Consider the following 17,272-nt stretch of genomic DNA (forward strand, 5'->3'; position numbering starts at 1 on the left):
TCCAAATATATTACTACTTCAGGCTTTTATTAAAAACCTGTAGCTCACTTCCCCATATCCCATTTCCTTTCAACTTTCATTTTTTATTGAGATATTTGGTTTATAAAGATTGTACATGATCAGAGCTGCATTTTAACACACCTACTGTTCTATCCCATGCTTCCATTTCTATCCATGGTAAAGGAGTTACAGCTTTGCTTTTCCCTCTTTCTGCTTCTGGACAGACACAATCTATTTGTTTCTCTTTTATTTTTCTTTATACACCTTTATTTCCGTGCCTAAGGCAGCAAATGATTTGTGGTGTCTTATCTTTTCATTATCTTGCTATAGGTACATAGACTCATGCAGCCTTGTACTCACGTGCTTAGATCCTTAGATGTTATATAAATAGAAAAAACATAATGAACTGCCAGTAGACAAAACAAAAACAGGCAGAAAAATATATATTTATGAATATACTCAAGGGAATGATCCCCATTGGCCAATCTCAAATAAAGGCACATATATGTAAAACTCCAAGGTATGAAATTGGTTGGCGAGACTTCAGTTCTGGGGGACTGCTCTAGGTAACAAAGGCAGTTCAACCCAATACAGTATCTCAAATGTGGCACTGATGAAGCCCGTGCCTAAATAAATCCACTCTGTACATCATAATGTCTCTCGAAATTTAATGCAAACCAAATATCAAAATCCCAGTGAATGTGTTCAAATATATGTTAGGTGCTCCTTTTGAGATAGGTCCACTCAATCAATAATATACAAACAGTCCATGTGCCAACCATGCTTGAAAAATCATATAAGGTGACCGCAAGTTTTCAAAAATCACAATCAATGAAAAGCAAACAACAAAAAGCAAAACATATCTGAATCAAAGGAATTATAGTGACTGCATGACAGAGCTCTGTTTCAATCCTTCTTCAAGGGCAGAAGTAGATTCACACTTTTTGTACATAGAAAAATGGCGTCTGTGAATAAAATGGTCCTCATGCATACAAAAATGGCATCTATGAATAACACGCTCCAAAAGTTCACAATCAAGTTTCAAGTTTTTTATTTATTCTTGATTAATCGCTTTCTCTAATTCAAAGCGATGTACAAATCAAATTTAGTTAAAAGAGAACAAACAAACAAACAAAACAAACTTTGGGAATTACAATGCTTACAAAGGTTAAAACTTGTTATACAACATTGGGTAAAAATAGGGTTATGAAATACATTCGTTATATAAAAGATTAAACATAGGAAAACACATTAGGAAAAACAATAAATAAAAAATCAGGAATTAAAAGCATCATTAAAAAGAAATGTTTTTAATAGTGATTTAAATTTTACCAAATCTTGATCGTTCCGTATAAAAATTGGAAGAGCATTCCAGGTTTGAGGGGCTGTTACGGAAAATATAAATTGCCGTCTAGTATTAATCAATTTCAGTGAAGGTACTGTTAATAAATTTTGATCAATAGATCTTAATGTTCTAGTTGGATGGTAAGGTATTAAAAGTTTATGTATAAAAGACTGCTTCACAAATTTCATGAAAACATCGCTGTTTTTTGTAATGAAGTTGAAAATGGTGTCTATTCAATGAAGCGTTAAGGAGCCCGGCATAAACAACACACTCTATATGTGCATATATGTCATGTACTTGAATAGCTTTATTGGAAGTATAATTAACTTCCAAAAAAAACAAACCTTATTGAGAATGAGATTGATTTGAGAATGAAGATCCTCATGAGATGTAATTCCCACTGTGCAGTTGAAAAAAGTAATGCCATGTATATATCCTGATATACACTGATCCACGTTTTCATTGAGACCATAGGGACTGAAAGCCTTTAAATGAAAATCCAATACTGTTCTCATTTCAGAATGTAAGATGATTTGTCTCCGTTAAAAAAAGTGGGAATTTGCTCAATATTACATCATTTCAGCTCAGAAAAACTTTGGTCATGTTCAACGTTGTGAGACACCATGGGGGCAGTATATTTCCTAGTATTTAAACAGCTGCAATGTTCGATCAGCCTCATTCTGATGGGGTGAGTAGTACACTAATACTATACTCTCAGGAAAAGGGTCAGTTAAACTCCAATTATATTACCTCTAAATCAGAACCCCATATAGACAACAAACCTCCCCTCTGCAACACTAGCAGGCTTTAATTTCACACACACACACAAGCCAATCACACAACAGGAAGTAACAGGGAAAAAGAAAGGTGGAGAAAAAGCCTCAGTTCAGCTTCATCTGGCAAAAAAACTCCACCTTTCAAGGCTAACCCTGTACTCCAAAATATAGAACCAGTAGAAAAAGCTCTATGGTAGCCTGCAGGGAGATGTTACAAAACACACCGAGACACACAGCCCTCAATTGTGAAAAAATGGGTAAATCAGCACTGTAGCAGAGGTAGTCCAGGATTCAGCATGGAACACAGCAAAAAAAGAGAACAACTTAGCTGCTTCGGCATCCAGGATCTCTCAGTTCTTCACCTCCTGGGCCCTGCAGCCACTGAACCCGACGGGGAACCCTCCGTTTCGCTCTGGTTGCTGCGTCAGGGGTTTCAACTTCACTGCTTCTCATACGCTCTATCCAGACCCACCAAGCTCTTCAGGCTCTCACACCACTTCACAGATCAATACAGGTACCGGTACCAGTAGTACACCCCACATATATTAAACCACAAGGGCATGATATCACATATATTACAAAGGAATAAGAGCAGGATGTAATAGCTTTCAATCTATAACTAGCACCTGTCTGAGGAAGAATGCAATGATGTCCTGTAAAGGAAGTATGCCACATAGTACAATTACCACATGGTTCGTGATTTCCTTATTTGGGAAAATCCTGCAATACTGAGTGAAAATTTGATGAAACCAAATATTCTGATAAATTTCTACCCCTAGTGTAGGCAATGCAAGGTTTTTCCTGAAAAACTGGATGAAGTTGCAGAATGTGCCAATGTTAGTAAATGCTTTTGACAATTGCTGAAGCTTGAGTGGAATGAGATAACGCACACACACATGATTGGTGGAGGCTTCTTTGGGTCTGTCCGATAGTAAACGTTCATGATTGGCCTAATGTACTATAGTCTTCGGCTATCCCCTTGCCCTTGGAGCTTTACATGTAAGTGCCTTTATCCCAGGACAAGCAGGCAGCATATTCTTTACGCATGGGTGACGTCACCGACGGAGCCCACGGTACGGACCTTTTTACTAGAAAGTTCTAGTTGGCCGCACCGCGCGTGCGCGAGTGCCTTCCCGCCCGACGGAGGAGTGCGTGGTCCCCAGTTTCTTCGTTTCCGCGGAGCGAAGAAGACGTGTGTTTTTCAACGTCGTTGAAATACTCCTTTTGCCTTCCCGCTCGCGTTCTTTTTTCGATTTTTTCACCTTCGGGTGCTTTTTTCTTTCTAATTAAAAAAAAAAAAAAAAAAATTCCTTTCTTTTTGCTTTATTTTTCGTTCCTGCCCCAGCGGGGCCTGTTAGCACGATCCAGGCCTCGGGGTTTGATTTTGCGGAGGCCGTGTTCCCATTCATGCCCCCGCAGCCCGGTTTTAAGAAGTGCCAGCGGTGTGCACGCCCGATCTCCCTCACTGACCCACACAACTGGTGCTTACAGTGCTTGGGACCGGATCATCGGGCGGATTCCTGCACCCGCTGTGCCACTCTTAAAAAACGCACTTTGAAGAATCGTCAAATCCAACAAAATCTACTTTTCGGCACCGGCCCGACTATGGATTCGACCTCTTCATCTGCGGCACCGTCGAAATTGACACCGACCACTTCGACACCACCTGAGTCGACATCGGCGCCCCCGGCGCCAGGTAAGCCGGCTAAGAAGCCTTCCACCCTTGAGCGCCCTCCCACCTCGGGGACGACACCAGTCCTTTCGGCTCCACGCCGAGCCAAAAAACGCTCCACTCCGATTTCGGTGAGTGCCTCGTCATCGGCCCCCTCATCGCCGGAGTGTAGAGCGGCACCCATGGAACCAAAGAAGAAAAAAGTGGTTCCGGTGCCTCCCCTGGATGACCGCATTGCGGCCATCCTCCAGGACAAGTTGCAGGAACAACTCCACAAGCAACTTAAGCAGCTCTTACCCTCTATCTTGGCACCGCTGCTCTCGGTACCAGACCGGCCCGAGCCCCATACCGTCCAACCGGTATCCACTCCCTCGGTACCTATGGACTCCTCCATGCCCATTCTCTCGGCACCACATCTCCATTCCCATGCCGAGGCTATGGCCTTGACGACGACCGATCCTCCTCGGGACCGGGCAGGGCACCGGTCTCCCCACGACTCTGACCGGCACCGTACTTCCCGGGACCGAGACAGACACAGGTCTGCATCACCCGGTAACGTCTCGGTACGCTCAGGCAAATCTTTGTCTAAAACTCACCATGCCGAGCCTTCCACTCCAGTCTCTCGACACGCACACACCGATGTCAGAGACCCGGACCTATGGGAACAATCCCCTACCGGTACCGAGGAGGATGCATCGTCGTCGGATGAAGAGCCTTCGGCACCCGATATCGCATCTAAACCTGAACAATCTTCCTTCTCAAAATTCCTCAGGGAGTTGTCGGGTGCTTTGTCTTTGCCACTGGAATCTGACTCTAAGAAGTCACAAGCTTTCCTGGAGGCATTAGATTTCGATCAACCTCCCAAAGAGTTCCTAAAGTTGCCCGTGCATGATATCTTACGGGAAACTTTTTATAAAAATTGGGAGAACCCGCTGACTGTTCCTGGGGCCCCCCGTAAATTGGACAGCCTCTATAGGGTTATACCAATCCCAGGATTTGATAAACCCCAACTCCCTCATGAGTCTCTCCTGGTGGAGTCCACTTTAAAAAAGACTCAGGGCTCCAGTGTCTATGCCTCTACCCCTCCTGGCAGAGAGGGCAAAACTATGGACAAGTTTGGCAAGCGGCTCTATCAGAATGCCATGCTTGCCAACAGGGCAAACAACTACTCGTTCCATTTTTCATTCTACCTCAAACATCTGGTAATGCAACTCTCCGCCATGCAAAAGTACATGCCAGAGCATAAGGTTCCACTTTTCCAACAGCACGTCTCCAGCCTGCTTCAACTAAGAAAATTTATGGTGCGCTCTATCTATGACTCTTTTGAGCTCACCTCCCGTGCATCTGCCATCGCCGTGGCCATGCGCCGCCTAGCCTGGCTCAGGGTCTCTGATCTGGACGTTAACCATCAAGACCGATTAGCCAATGCCCCATGTCTTGGTGATGAATTATTCGGAGAGTCCCTGGATACCACCACGCAAAAACTCTCTGCCCATGAGACCAGATGGGACACTCTCATAAAACCTAAGAAAAAGGCTCCACCTGCTCGTCCTTACAGGCCACAGTCCTCATATCAACGCAGGTTCTCCGCTAGGCCGCTCAATCCACCTCCACAGCAACCTAGGCGGGCCCGCCAACACCAGCACGCCCAGGCTCGTGCCCAGTCTAATCAACCGGCCAAGGCTCTTCCTCCTGCCAAACCATCTCAGCCCTTTTGACTCCTCTCTCCAGGGCTTAGCCAGTCTTCCACCCTCATTGCCTCTTCCTCAGCCAATCGGAGGCAGGCTCCACATCTTCATCAGCCGTTGGGAGGTCATCACATCGGACCAGTGGGTCCTAAACATCATCCGCCACGGCTACTCTCTCAACTTCCAGACTCTTCCACCAGACAATCCTCCCGTAGAGTCTGCTTCTCTTTCAACTCAAACCCCCCTCCTCCTGAGGGAGGTCCAATCCCTCCTTCTACTCAATGCCATCGAAGAAGTGCCTCTGGAACAAAGGGGCCGGGGATTCTACTCCCGTTACTTTCTAGTTCCAAAAAAGACAGGAGACCTACGTCCCATTCTCGACCTCCGGGACCTCAACAAGTGTCTCGTCAAGGAGAAGTTCAGAATGCTCTCCCTTGCCACGCTATACCCTCATCTCTCTCGGAACGACTGGCTATGTTCCCTGGACCTCAAGGAGGCCTACACTCACATTCCAATCAATCCATCCTCACGTCGCTACCTACGATTCCAGGTGCACCATCGCCATTATCAGTACAAAGTGCTACCTTTTGGCCTGGCTTCATCTCCCAGAGTGTTCACCAAATGCCTCATTGTGGCGGCGGCCTTCCTCAGGTCTCACAACCTCCAGGTGTTTCCCTACTTGGACGATTGGTTAGTGAAAGCACCTACGTCTCCACTTGTGCTACAAGCCACTCATCATACCATCTCTCTCCTCCATCTTCTGGGGTTCGAGATCAACTACCCCAAGTCGCATCTGCTTCCCACACAGCGACTTCAGTTCATCGGAGCGGTTCTCGACACCACACTAATGAGGGCGTTTCTCCCCTCCGATCGTCAGCGAACTCTGCTCCGCCTGTGTCGTCAGGTGCTCCTTCATCACTCCATTCTGCCAGACAAATGATGGTCCTCCTGGGCCACATGGCCTCGACGGTGCATGTGCTTCCCCTGGCACGACTCCACCTCAGAACACCTCAATGGACTCTGGCCAACCAGTGGTCACAGACCTCGAATCTTCTTTCTCATCCCATCTCTGTGACATCGTCTCTTCAGCGATCTCTACAATGGTGGTTGAACTCCTCAAATCTTTCCAGGGGCCTTCTTTTTCATCTGCCCCCGCATTCCATGATCATCACCACGGATGCCTCCCCTTATGCATGGGGAGCTCACCTGGGAGACCTACGCACCCAAGGTCTTTGGACCCCGCAGGAGCGTCTCCATCACATCAATTTCCTGGAACTACGAGCCATGTTCTATGCTCTCAAGGCCTTCCAGCACCTTCTTTGCCCTCAGGTTCTGCTTCTGTGCACGGACAACCAAGTTGCCATGTACTACATCAACAAACAGGGCGGCACCGGATCTCGCCTCCTTTGTCAGGAGGCTCTTCGCATTTGGACCTGGGCCACGGCCCGCAGTCTCTTCCTCAAGGCTGTCTACATCCAGGGCGAACAGAACTCCCTGGCCGACAATCTCAGCCGCATCCTTCAACCTCACGAGTGGACTTTGGATCCTCCCACGCTCCACTCCATCTTTGCTCGCTGGGGCACTCCGCAGATGGACCTATTCGCAGCTCCTCACAACCATCAGCTGCCCCAGTTCTGCTCCAGACTCTTCTCTCCTCATCGTCTGGCCCCGGATGCATTCCTTCTCGACTGGACGGATTGGTTCCTCTATGCCTTTCCTCCTCTACCTCTGATGTTGCGGACTTTATCCAAACTCCGCAGGGACGGAGCCACCATGATCCTCATAGCTCCCCGGTGGCCTCGTCAACACTGGTTCTCCCTTCTACTTCAACTCAGCTCCAGGGAGCCCATTCCTCTACCTGTGTTTCCTACTCTACTTACACAGCAACATCAGTCTCTACTACATCCCAATCTGTCTTCCCTCCACCTGACAGCTTGGTTTCTCTCGGGCTGACCTCTTCAGGAAATCTGTCTCAGCCTGTCCGTCTCATTTTGGACGCCTCCAGGAAACCGGCCACCCTCCAATGTTACCATCAGAAGTGGACCAGGTTCTCCTCTTGGTGCCTCCGTCATCATCACAATCCCACCTCCTTAGCGGTGGAAACTGTTCTGGACTACTTACTCTCCCTGTCCAACGCAGGCCTCAAGTCTACCTCAATCAGAGTCCATCTCAGTGCCATCACGGCATTTCATGAGCCTGTCCTAGGAAAACCTCTCACGGCTCACCCTCTGGTTTCCCGATTCATGAGGGGCCTCTTCAACATCAAACCACCTCTGAAGCCTCCTCCGGTCGTCTGGGACCTGAATGTGGTTTTGTCTGCCCTCATGAAACCTCCCTTTGAGCCACTTGCCACAACTTCGCTCAAATTCCTGACATGGAAGGTGCTTTTCCTCATTGCCATCACCTCTGCCAGGAGGGTTAGTGAGCTTCATGCACTGGTTGCCGATCCACCGTTCACTATTTTTCACCATGACAAGGTGGTTCTGCGCACCCATCCAAAGTTCCTTCCAAAGGTGGTCTCAGCTTTTCACCTCAACCAGTCCATTGTTTTGCCTGTGTTCTTCCCGAAACCTCATTCACATCCCGGAGAACAGGCATTGCACAGTCTTGACTGCAAGCGTGCCCTGGCTTACTATCTCGATCGTACAAGGGCTCACCGCTTGTCCCCTCAGCTCTTCCTGACCTTCGACCCGAATCGTTTGGGTCGACCGGTCTCTAAACGGACGCTATCCAACTGGCTTGCAGCTTGCATCGCGTTCTGTTACGCTCGGGCCGGTCTGTCACTAGACGGTGCTGTCACGGCCCACAGGGTAAGAGCTATGGCCGCTTCTGTTGCTTTCCTCCGTTCCACACCCATTGAGGAAATCTGCAAGGCGGCCACCTGGTCCTCAGTTCACACATTCACTACTCACTACTGTCTGGATGCTTTCTCCAGACGGGATGGGCACTTCGGCCAATCTGTACTTCAGAATTTATTTTCCTAATGGCCAACCATCCCTCCTCCCTCTTTGTTAGCTTGGAGGTCACCCATGCGTAAAGAATATGCTGCCTGCTTGTCCTGGGATAAAGCACAGTTACTTACCGTAACAGGTGTTATCCAGGGACAGCAGGCAGATATTCTTACGTCCCACCCTCCTCCCCGGGTTGGCTTCTTAGCTGGCTTATACTAACTGGGGACCACGCACTCCTCCGTCGGGCGGGAAGGCACTCGCGCACGCGCAGTGCGGCCAACTAGAACTTTCTAGTAAAAAGGTCCGTACCGTGGGCTCCGTCGGTGACGTCACCCATGCGTAAAGAATATCTGCCTGCTGTCCCTGGATAACACCTGTTACGGTAAGTAACTGTGCTTTATTTGCAAACAAGAAGTAAGATAATTGACCCATAGAACAAATTGTTCAAGCTCTGTTTCAGAGGTAGTCCAAATAAAAAAGATGTCATCAATGAACTGCATCTAAGATATGACCTTCTGAAATTGAGTAGCTTGGTATATTTCCTCCTCGAATTGGGTCATAAACAAATTTGCGATACTTGGAGCAGCAGAAGTGCCCTTGGCTACTTCTTGGCATTGTTGAAATATTGGCCATCAAAACAAAAATAATTTTTAGTTAAGACCAACTGAGCTAATGCCATGAGAAATGGAGTAGGGAACCTATCTGAAGGGTCTCTAGAATTTAAAGTTTTTTCCATTATCTTGAGGGCTTGATCTTGGGGTATACTCATGTAAAAAGCAACCAAATCTAGGGTGACTAAGAAATTGGTTGTTGTTAAATCAGTCACCTTTTGTTGTTTTCTTTAACATATGATTTAGCTTTCCCCATGAAAGGTTGTAGAAAAAAAATCCAAAAATTTAGAAAGGGTTCAAGCACCATACCTATTAGGGCAGTGATTCCCAACCCTGTCCTGGAGGAACACCAGGCCAATTGGGTTTTCAGGCTAGCCCTAATGAATATGCATGAGAGAGATTTGCATATGATGGAAGTGATAGGCATGCAAATTTGCTTCATGCATATTCATTAGGGCTAGCCTGAAAACCCAATTGGCCTGGTGTTCCTCCAGGACAGGGTTGGGAACCACTGTATTAGGGAGATGATAGGTCTCCCAGGAGGTGTTGACAGAGACTTATGATCTTTGATACAGTGTAAAAAAAGGAAGTCCTGGGATGAGGGCATTGGAGAAAACAGCTTTCAGCACGAGTAATATGCCCTTGAAAGAGAGCCTCCTGTACTTTCTTGCTAATCTGAGATTATAATTCAGATAAGGGATCTATTGTTAAAGGAATGTACTTATAACAAAACATAAATCTTTAATTGTATACCGCGAAAGCCTTTTGGTTCAAGGCATTTTACAGGAAAAATGGCTGGTACATCTAGAAATAGAAATGAGGAAGTAGTTTTTAGCTTTCAAGCCTCAAATGTTGCTTTAAGGCACAATTTTTTTCTTCATTTTCCATGTCATTGTCCCCCTCCTTTACAAAGCTGCAAAAGCGTTTTTAGCGCCAGCCACTGCAGTAACAGCTCCGATGCTCATAGAATTCCTATGAGGGGGTGTATCATTAACTATAAACAACAGAAATTTGCTTTTTATGATCCTGTTCAGAAGCTTTTCTTTTGGATAAAGAACAAGAAATGGAAGCAGATTCTGATGGAAATTAGGTTAATAATTAATTGACCAATATATCTAAGTAATCTTGGGCCTCCTTTTACGAAACTGCGATAGCTGTTTCTAGCGCGGGGAGCTGCGCTAAATGGCCTGTGATGCTCCCGATGCTCATTGACTTCCTATGAGCGTTGGGATCAGCGCAGGCCATTCAGCGCAGCTCCCTGCACTAGAAACTGCTATCGCAGTTTCGTAAAAAAGGGGGTAAGTGTTTGCCTCTTTACCTGTTTGTTTGTTCTCTGCTCTCCATTAATGTGAACTAGTTTTTCTTTGTAATATTTTTTGTTTTATTGCATAAATAAAGATTATTGGGGGGAAAAAAAGAAGACAGTCCATAAGCCATTATTAAGATGGCCTTGGGAAAATCCACTACTTATTTGTAGGATAAGTAGCATAAAATCTGTTTTAATCTTTTGCCCACTGTTAAAAATAAGATTCTTGACTTGTTGAACTTTCGATCTATCCCGGTACAAGGAGCCGCTGGAAGTTCGGCCCAACCAAGATGTAGGAATGACACAAGGGAAACACACACACGCAGTCTTAGGGTCGGGAGGAGGCACTGCCAGGGGCTAGCTCCGAGTCCCTTTTTATTATGCTTTTAAGCTAATGACATCATAGTAACTCCCTCGTTTACACATCTCATGATTGGTGGGTTCAAAGGTACATGCTTTTACATTGGTGGCTACAAAGAAAGATACATGCTTATACATCGTGATCACCCTCTCTTTACCTCGTGCTTTTACCTCGTGATCATCCTCCAACTCAGCACTTAGACAAGGGCCTGATTAACACGTGAACAGCACCTGAGTCTTTGCACATCCTCAATGCTTGTCAGCTGATGTCCTTTCCAAATAAGGACTGCTTGATTAAGATAAGGGTTAATATATGACAGGGGTTTTGTGACAAGAAAGGAGGGGTGAATGCCTCAGCATTCTGTCACAAAGTGCTAACACTTTTCTTCCTTAATGAGGGGAGAGGGAATGGGAATAATTCATAATTCTTTCACAGGAGCTCATAATTCTTTCACAGGGGTGGTGAAATCAGTGTGCCGATCTCGCCCTGTTTCAGAATGGCAGAATGGCGTCCCTACACCAAGAAGAGAATGCTGTGGAGCCATGAAACTTACAAGTTATTCCACACTTTTCTTGACACTTTTTGTTTAAATGATATGAAATGAAATGAAAAGTTTAATGGCTCCACATCATTCTCTTCTTGGTTGGGCTGAGAACTTTTTAGCAGCCCCTTTTACGGCTACTTTTGTATACTTAAGGAGTCGGTGACCTCGCCACTGACAGTTAGAGCCAATTGTGATGATAAGATTTAGTTGTCTGCATACCTTTTCAGCAACTCATTTTAGAGATCCGCAGCATAACTCGTAGACCAAAATCTTACACATCAAAACATGAAACTTGGAAAGAATTGTCCATTTCTCCCTCTGTATTTCTATGTAAGCATACAACGAAATTATTTTATTTTTACCTTGTCACATTTTGTTACAACTGTGTTTTTATACCTGTGTGAATTGCAGGTTTGCAGCAGTGAGATAAAGTGTGTCTGTGAAAACCTCTGGACTGGTGATGACTGCAATTCTTACTTCCCATATAAAAGTTTACCTGAGGATGGCTTCCCAGATAAAGGTTTGTAGACAATTTGTGGTTAGTGGAAACAACTTGATAATTGTATGCCTGTATTTAGGTACCCAAAGGTCACCTGGTAGGAGCCTATTTTATAAAGAAACATAGGCATCTATTTTGCTTTATAGAATACTAGTGTAAAAGGGTAGATAGCGCTGGCATAAGTGTATGCACTTAAGTGCTGGTGATAGAGGTGCTGTCGTCCTCTGCAGATGGAATTCACAAGCTTGAGCATCTGTGTTGGAAGGGTACCACTAATCTATAGTGCCTCTTGGTTTCAGCAGTAATTCCAAGCACTATAATGTAGCCAGCACTCAGGCCCTGATTTTATAAAGGGAACCTAAAAGACGCTTAAGTCCCGCCTAATGCTGAGTGGGACATAGGCATCTAAATTAAGTGGTTAATGAGCCATTTAAGGGTCTTAACAAGTGATAATTGGCACATGGACATCCAAAGGATGTGGACGTTACTTTGTAGGAGCCTCCACAAATTCATGGATGCCCATTGGGAAAACTCACGCCTAACGGAATAGGCATGGGCGTGGTTTGAGCAATGATTCAATAAGGGCGTCTTTCGATTCATTTGTATAACGCTGAGCGACCTAGGGCATCCATCTCATGCCTACATTCATACAGATCTGAGTTCTATGGACGAAACTTAGGCACAGTTTGTAGGTCCTTAATGCGATCTGCTAAATAGCTCTCTGGGTTTTTATTTTTGCTTTATTAAGCTCAAAATACATTTAATAAGGCACCACATAAACAGGGCACATCAAAATAGATATATTGTATGCTTTAGTTTCAAGCAGCGTTTTCCTTTTGACTGTCCACATATCAGTTTTTCCATGCATCTACTACTATAGGACCTTCAGGTACCTCTGAAAAAGACTATCTTGTCGAAACGCAGACCGTGTTGGGTCCTGTACTTTCAGTGGACTAGATCCTTTAGGTTTTTATGTGGATTATTTTATTTTCATGTGGATTGCTCAATTGCATCTTTGGGACTTGGATATTTTCATTAAAGTCCATTTCAGGAACATCATCACTCCACAGTGTTTTTTTGGTTTCTCTTGCTAAAAAGCTACTCTTTTTTTCTGACTAAACAGTGCTCCAATCAGCTCTTTACTGAAAGCAAGGAAAGCACATGAAAAAAATATATAGCTTGCATAGATAACTTCATTTGCAAAAGCTTAAAAACAGATATAGACCTTAGCATGGCTTCTACTTCATTGCAAATGGAGGTGTGCAGCTGCACAATGCTGACCTCATTGTGAGATCATCAAGGTGCACCTGCAAGGTAGAATTCCACAATTAAAATATGTGCTGGGATTTGAACCCATGACCTCTGGAAGATGAACACAGAGCTTTTATTTAGTGAGCCACAGCTGCTTCATTTCAGTCATGGGGGTTCCTACCATGAGAGCTTAGTGATCCTAGCCATGTGAAGGTGAAAATACCTGAGAAGATCATAGCATAGCAGATCCATAACCTATCATATTAGATGTGAGGAAGAAAGACATTAGTGGAAGCTGCTGTGGCTCAGTGGGTAAAAGCCCTGTTCCCATCTTCCAGGGGTCATAGGTTCAAATTTCAGCACATATTTATATATTTTTTTAAAATTTATAAATTTATTGATTTGTTACAACAAATAACACTTAGGCAATTAAACAAATTCAAAGAAAATACATCAAGCTAAAAAATAATCTTATCAAGTCCACATTATTATGGGGGCTGATTGTCCTGTAGGAGTCACCATGAAAGCAAAGAAAAAAGAAAAGGCAAACAATATACCATTATCTCCTAAGTCAGGCAAATAAACATTCTATTTTCATTCGATCTCAATCTCTGTGTTAGTTAAAGGCAATATGTCTAATTTAGGTTTATCTTGAAGAAAAGTTTCTAAATGAGCTGGATCAACAAAAATATATCTAGTATTCTGATATGTCACTAAACACTTACATGGAAACTTAAGAAAAAATAAAGCTCCCACAGCCAAGACACGAGTCTTGAGCTGCAGAAACTGCTTTCTCCTGTATTGCATCTGTTTAGAGACGTCTGGAAAAATATTTATCTGTTGACCACAAAACAAGGCATTTTTATTTATAAAATATAATTTAAGAATGGCTTGTTTTTCTATTTCAGTCCTAAAGGTGACCAACAATGTTGCTCTTTTGGCTATAAAATCTTTCGATGACTCTAGGAATTGAGAAATATTTAAACTATCGGGTGACACTAATTGATATTTTCCCCCCTCTTCTGAAACCATTTTGGAACCACTAGGTATATAGTAAAGATTATCCGGAGAAAAAGTTTCTAACTGAGTATAACAAAGTATATCCTTCAAATACATTTTTAGTAATTCCAAAGGAGAAAGATAATGAGATATAGGAAAATTCAGAAATCTGAGGTTCCTAGATCTCATTGCATTTTCCATTTTTTCAATCTGTAGTGTAATAAAGTATTATCCTTCACATGAGATGCAGCACAGGATTACATTACAGAGATAGATGCTTCTACTTTGTCCAATTTCTTTTCCATCACAGCCAATTGAAAATCATGCTTAGCCACCTTATTTGTTATTTCAGATGAAAATTGACAAAGCTTTACTACTGTGCCCTGTAATGAGTTCTCAGTTCTATTCACTACAGTCCAGACGTCTTGGAGCATAACAGTTTTATCGCCCAACTCGGGTCTAATAATAGGTCCTGTAGGCATTGAAACAGTAGACACAGAGACAAATTGTTTTCTCATTAAAGAATTTTTTGGGTCCAGCTCAAAACTTTGTGGAGAAGTTGAGTCCGAACCAGATGTGGAAACGGAATCATCCTTCTCTAATAAAGATAAGACAGGTTGAGGTGGAGGCGTGGGTTCGCCAGATGAGAAAGAGGCAGATTGGGATTGTAAATCAATTTTACCTTCAAAGGATGTTCCAGAAACTGGGCATAGGTGGCGATCCTTTGGTCTTATTATGTTAGAAGAAGAAATAATCTTAGCCTTACGTTTGCCCATACTTTCTCCCCCCTGGCTCCGAAGGGGCTCAAAAGGGGCGTGTCCTGCCCCATTGGCCATGCCCTTTTGGACACACGGCCTCAGGCACGTGTCCGCGGGCTGCATTCCGCAGCTCACTTGGGTTTTAATCCTAGGAGAGAGGACCTCCCCTCCCGATAGATGCCGAGTGGTGGCTGCAGGGGTGCCTGACTGAGGAGAGGAAACACCAACAGGCTTAGTCAGCCCCTCCAGCACATATTTAATTGTGGCATTCTACCTTGCAGGTGCACCTTGATGATCTCACAATGAGGTTGGCATTATGCAGCTGTACACTTCCATTTGCAATGAAGTAGAAGCCATGCTAAGGATATGTATTTGTATCAGTTTTTTTCTGTTTTTAAGCTTTTGCAAATGAAGTTATGTATGCAATCTACATATTTTTTCATGTGCTTTCTTTGCTTTAAAGAATGAGCTGATTGGAGCACTGTTTAGGCAGAAAAAAGGGTAGCTTTTTAGCAAGAAACATAAAGCTGTGTTTTTCATGTGCTGTGCTTCATTTAATGGATCTTTTCCTCTAATTAGCAAATAGCATTGCTGTTTGTCCACAAAAATAAAAGGTTTTGCATGCAATATATCTGATTTGTTGTGCCCTGTTTATGTGGTGCCTTATTAAATGTATTTTGAGCTTAATAAAGCAAAAATTAAAACCCAGAGAGCTATTTAGCAGATCACATTAAGGATGTCCAAACTGTGCCTAAGTTTCATCCATAGAACTCTAATAACATCATAATAATAAAATATTATAATATTAAGGACATTGTTTGGACGTCTAACTCTCGCCTAAAATTTGATTCTCTAAAGGATGTCTCGAAAATTGGACGCCTAAACAGTGCTGACCGTCGATGAGTACGATGCTACAAAACACGCCTATCTTGGACGTCCAAACTGCTCCTAACTTTAGGAGCACTGTGCAGAATCAGGGCCTCAGTCTTTATCTTCTTTAATCCAACCTGTCTATAGTACATGGTCTGTGTATCAGTTTGGGAGACTTAGCTTCCTCTCTTCTCTCTGTTGGCTGTTAATACTCAAATCCTCAATAGGGTTCTAAACAAGCAACAATTTTCAGAGTCTTTGAATTCTTCAGAACCCTCTCTATCTTATAGCCAAGAAGATTGATAAAACTTCCCTAGTTCAGAACTCACCAGATAATAATATCTAGACAGTTTCTTTACAAAATCTCAAATCATTTTTTCTAAAAACTAGTTAGAAACTTTCCCCTCTGCAATGAGAGGGCACAGGATGAAGTTAAGAGCTCCAGAGTAATCTGCAGAAATATTTTTTTTTACGAAAAGGATGATAAATGTGTGGAACAGTGTCCCGGAAGAGGTGGTAGAAAAAGAGACTGTGTCTGGTAGAGAGGGACAGATTCTTCAGACTAGCAGGGGCAGCAAAAACTAGAGGGCACTCAAAAAAATTGAAGGGAGATAGGTTCAGAACAAATGCTAGGAAGTTCTTCTTCACGCAGAGGGTGGTGAACACCTGGAATACGCTTCCAGAGGAGGTGGTAGAGCAGAGTACGACTTTGGGGTTCAAAAGGGGATTGGACGAGTTCATGAAGGAAAAGGGGATCCATGGGTACAATTAGAGGGTTACTATACAGTACAGAAGGCTGTAAAGTAATAGAGTAGTAGAGTAATAGATCACTACAGGTCATTGACCTGGGGGGGCCACCGTGGGAGCGGACTGCTGGGTGTGATGGACCTATGGTCTGACTCAGCAGAGGCAATGCTTATGTGCTTATGTCTGAATTCAAGAGGGCCTGGGATAGGCACGTGGGATCTCTCAAGAGAGAGAGAGAGAGAGAAAGAGATAATGATTACTGTGGATGGGCAGACTAGAGCCATTTGGCCTTTATCTGCTGTCTTGTTTCTGTTTCTATGTAATCCATAAGACAGCTGCATAATCTTGTTCTCACCAGTCATGGCAGTAGCAAATAAACAAATCCAGTAAAAAGAAATAATATAAGTCTGAATACAGCTTCAGTCCCAAAATTCAGTCAAAATATCCTTCAGCCTTTGGGATCTCTCTCTCAAGTAATCAAACCATTATTGCTTCCCTGCAGCTGACAGACTTGCAAAAACAAACAAACACAGACTGCAGGAAGAGCTCAGAAAAGAAAACCCAAACACTTTATTGCCAAACACTTTGTCTTCCATTTGCTTTATTTTGTCTTCCTACGGTAAAGACAGACAAGAGGAAGATCCCGCTGATTTAAGGCCCAAGGCCAATACCTCAAATTGTCTTTTGAGGACTAGGTCCATCCTGCGATCCTGCATGTCCTTCAGGATCACTCACCTTTTGCTAGGCAGAGAAGTTCTCTTTTTAACCTGTGTTATGTTAATCAGGTTTTATATTCCGCCCTTACCTATTCAGTTCAAGGTCAGATTACATTACAAGAGGTTGGGTTGGTTACCCAGGAAGTTACAATGGACAGTTTGACACGGACATTCAATA

General features: G+C 43.8%; 1 protein-coding gene across 3 annotated transcripts in view; it reads left to right on the forward strand.

Annotated features, from left to right (window-relative positions):
* The window catches only part of ADAM22 (ADAM metallopeptidase domain 22), a 486,564-nt gene that overhangs the window by 360,109 nt on the left and 109,183 nt on the right, over window positions 1-17,272 (forward strand). For all 3 annotated transcript variants that reach the window (XM_033931244.1, XM_033931245.1, XM_033931246.1), the window contains exon 24: window positions 11,666-11,774. In XM_033931244.1, coding sequence (XP_033787135.1) covers window positions 11,666-11,774 — 109 coding nt within the window. The remainder of the gene's footprint in view (window positions 1-11,665; window positions 11,775-17,272) is intronic.

Source organism: Geotrypetes seraphini, chromosome 2 (genome assembly GCF_902459505.1).
Source record: "Geotrypetes seraphini chromosome 2, aGeoSer1.1, whole genome shotgun sequence".
Lineage (NCBI taxonomy): Eukaryota > Metazoa > Chordata > Amphibia > Gymnophiona > Dermophiidae > Geotrypetes > Geotrypetes seraphini.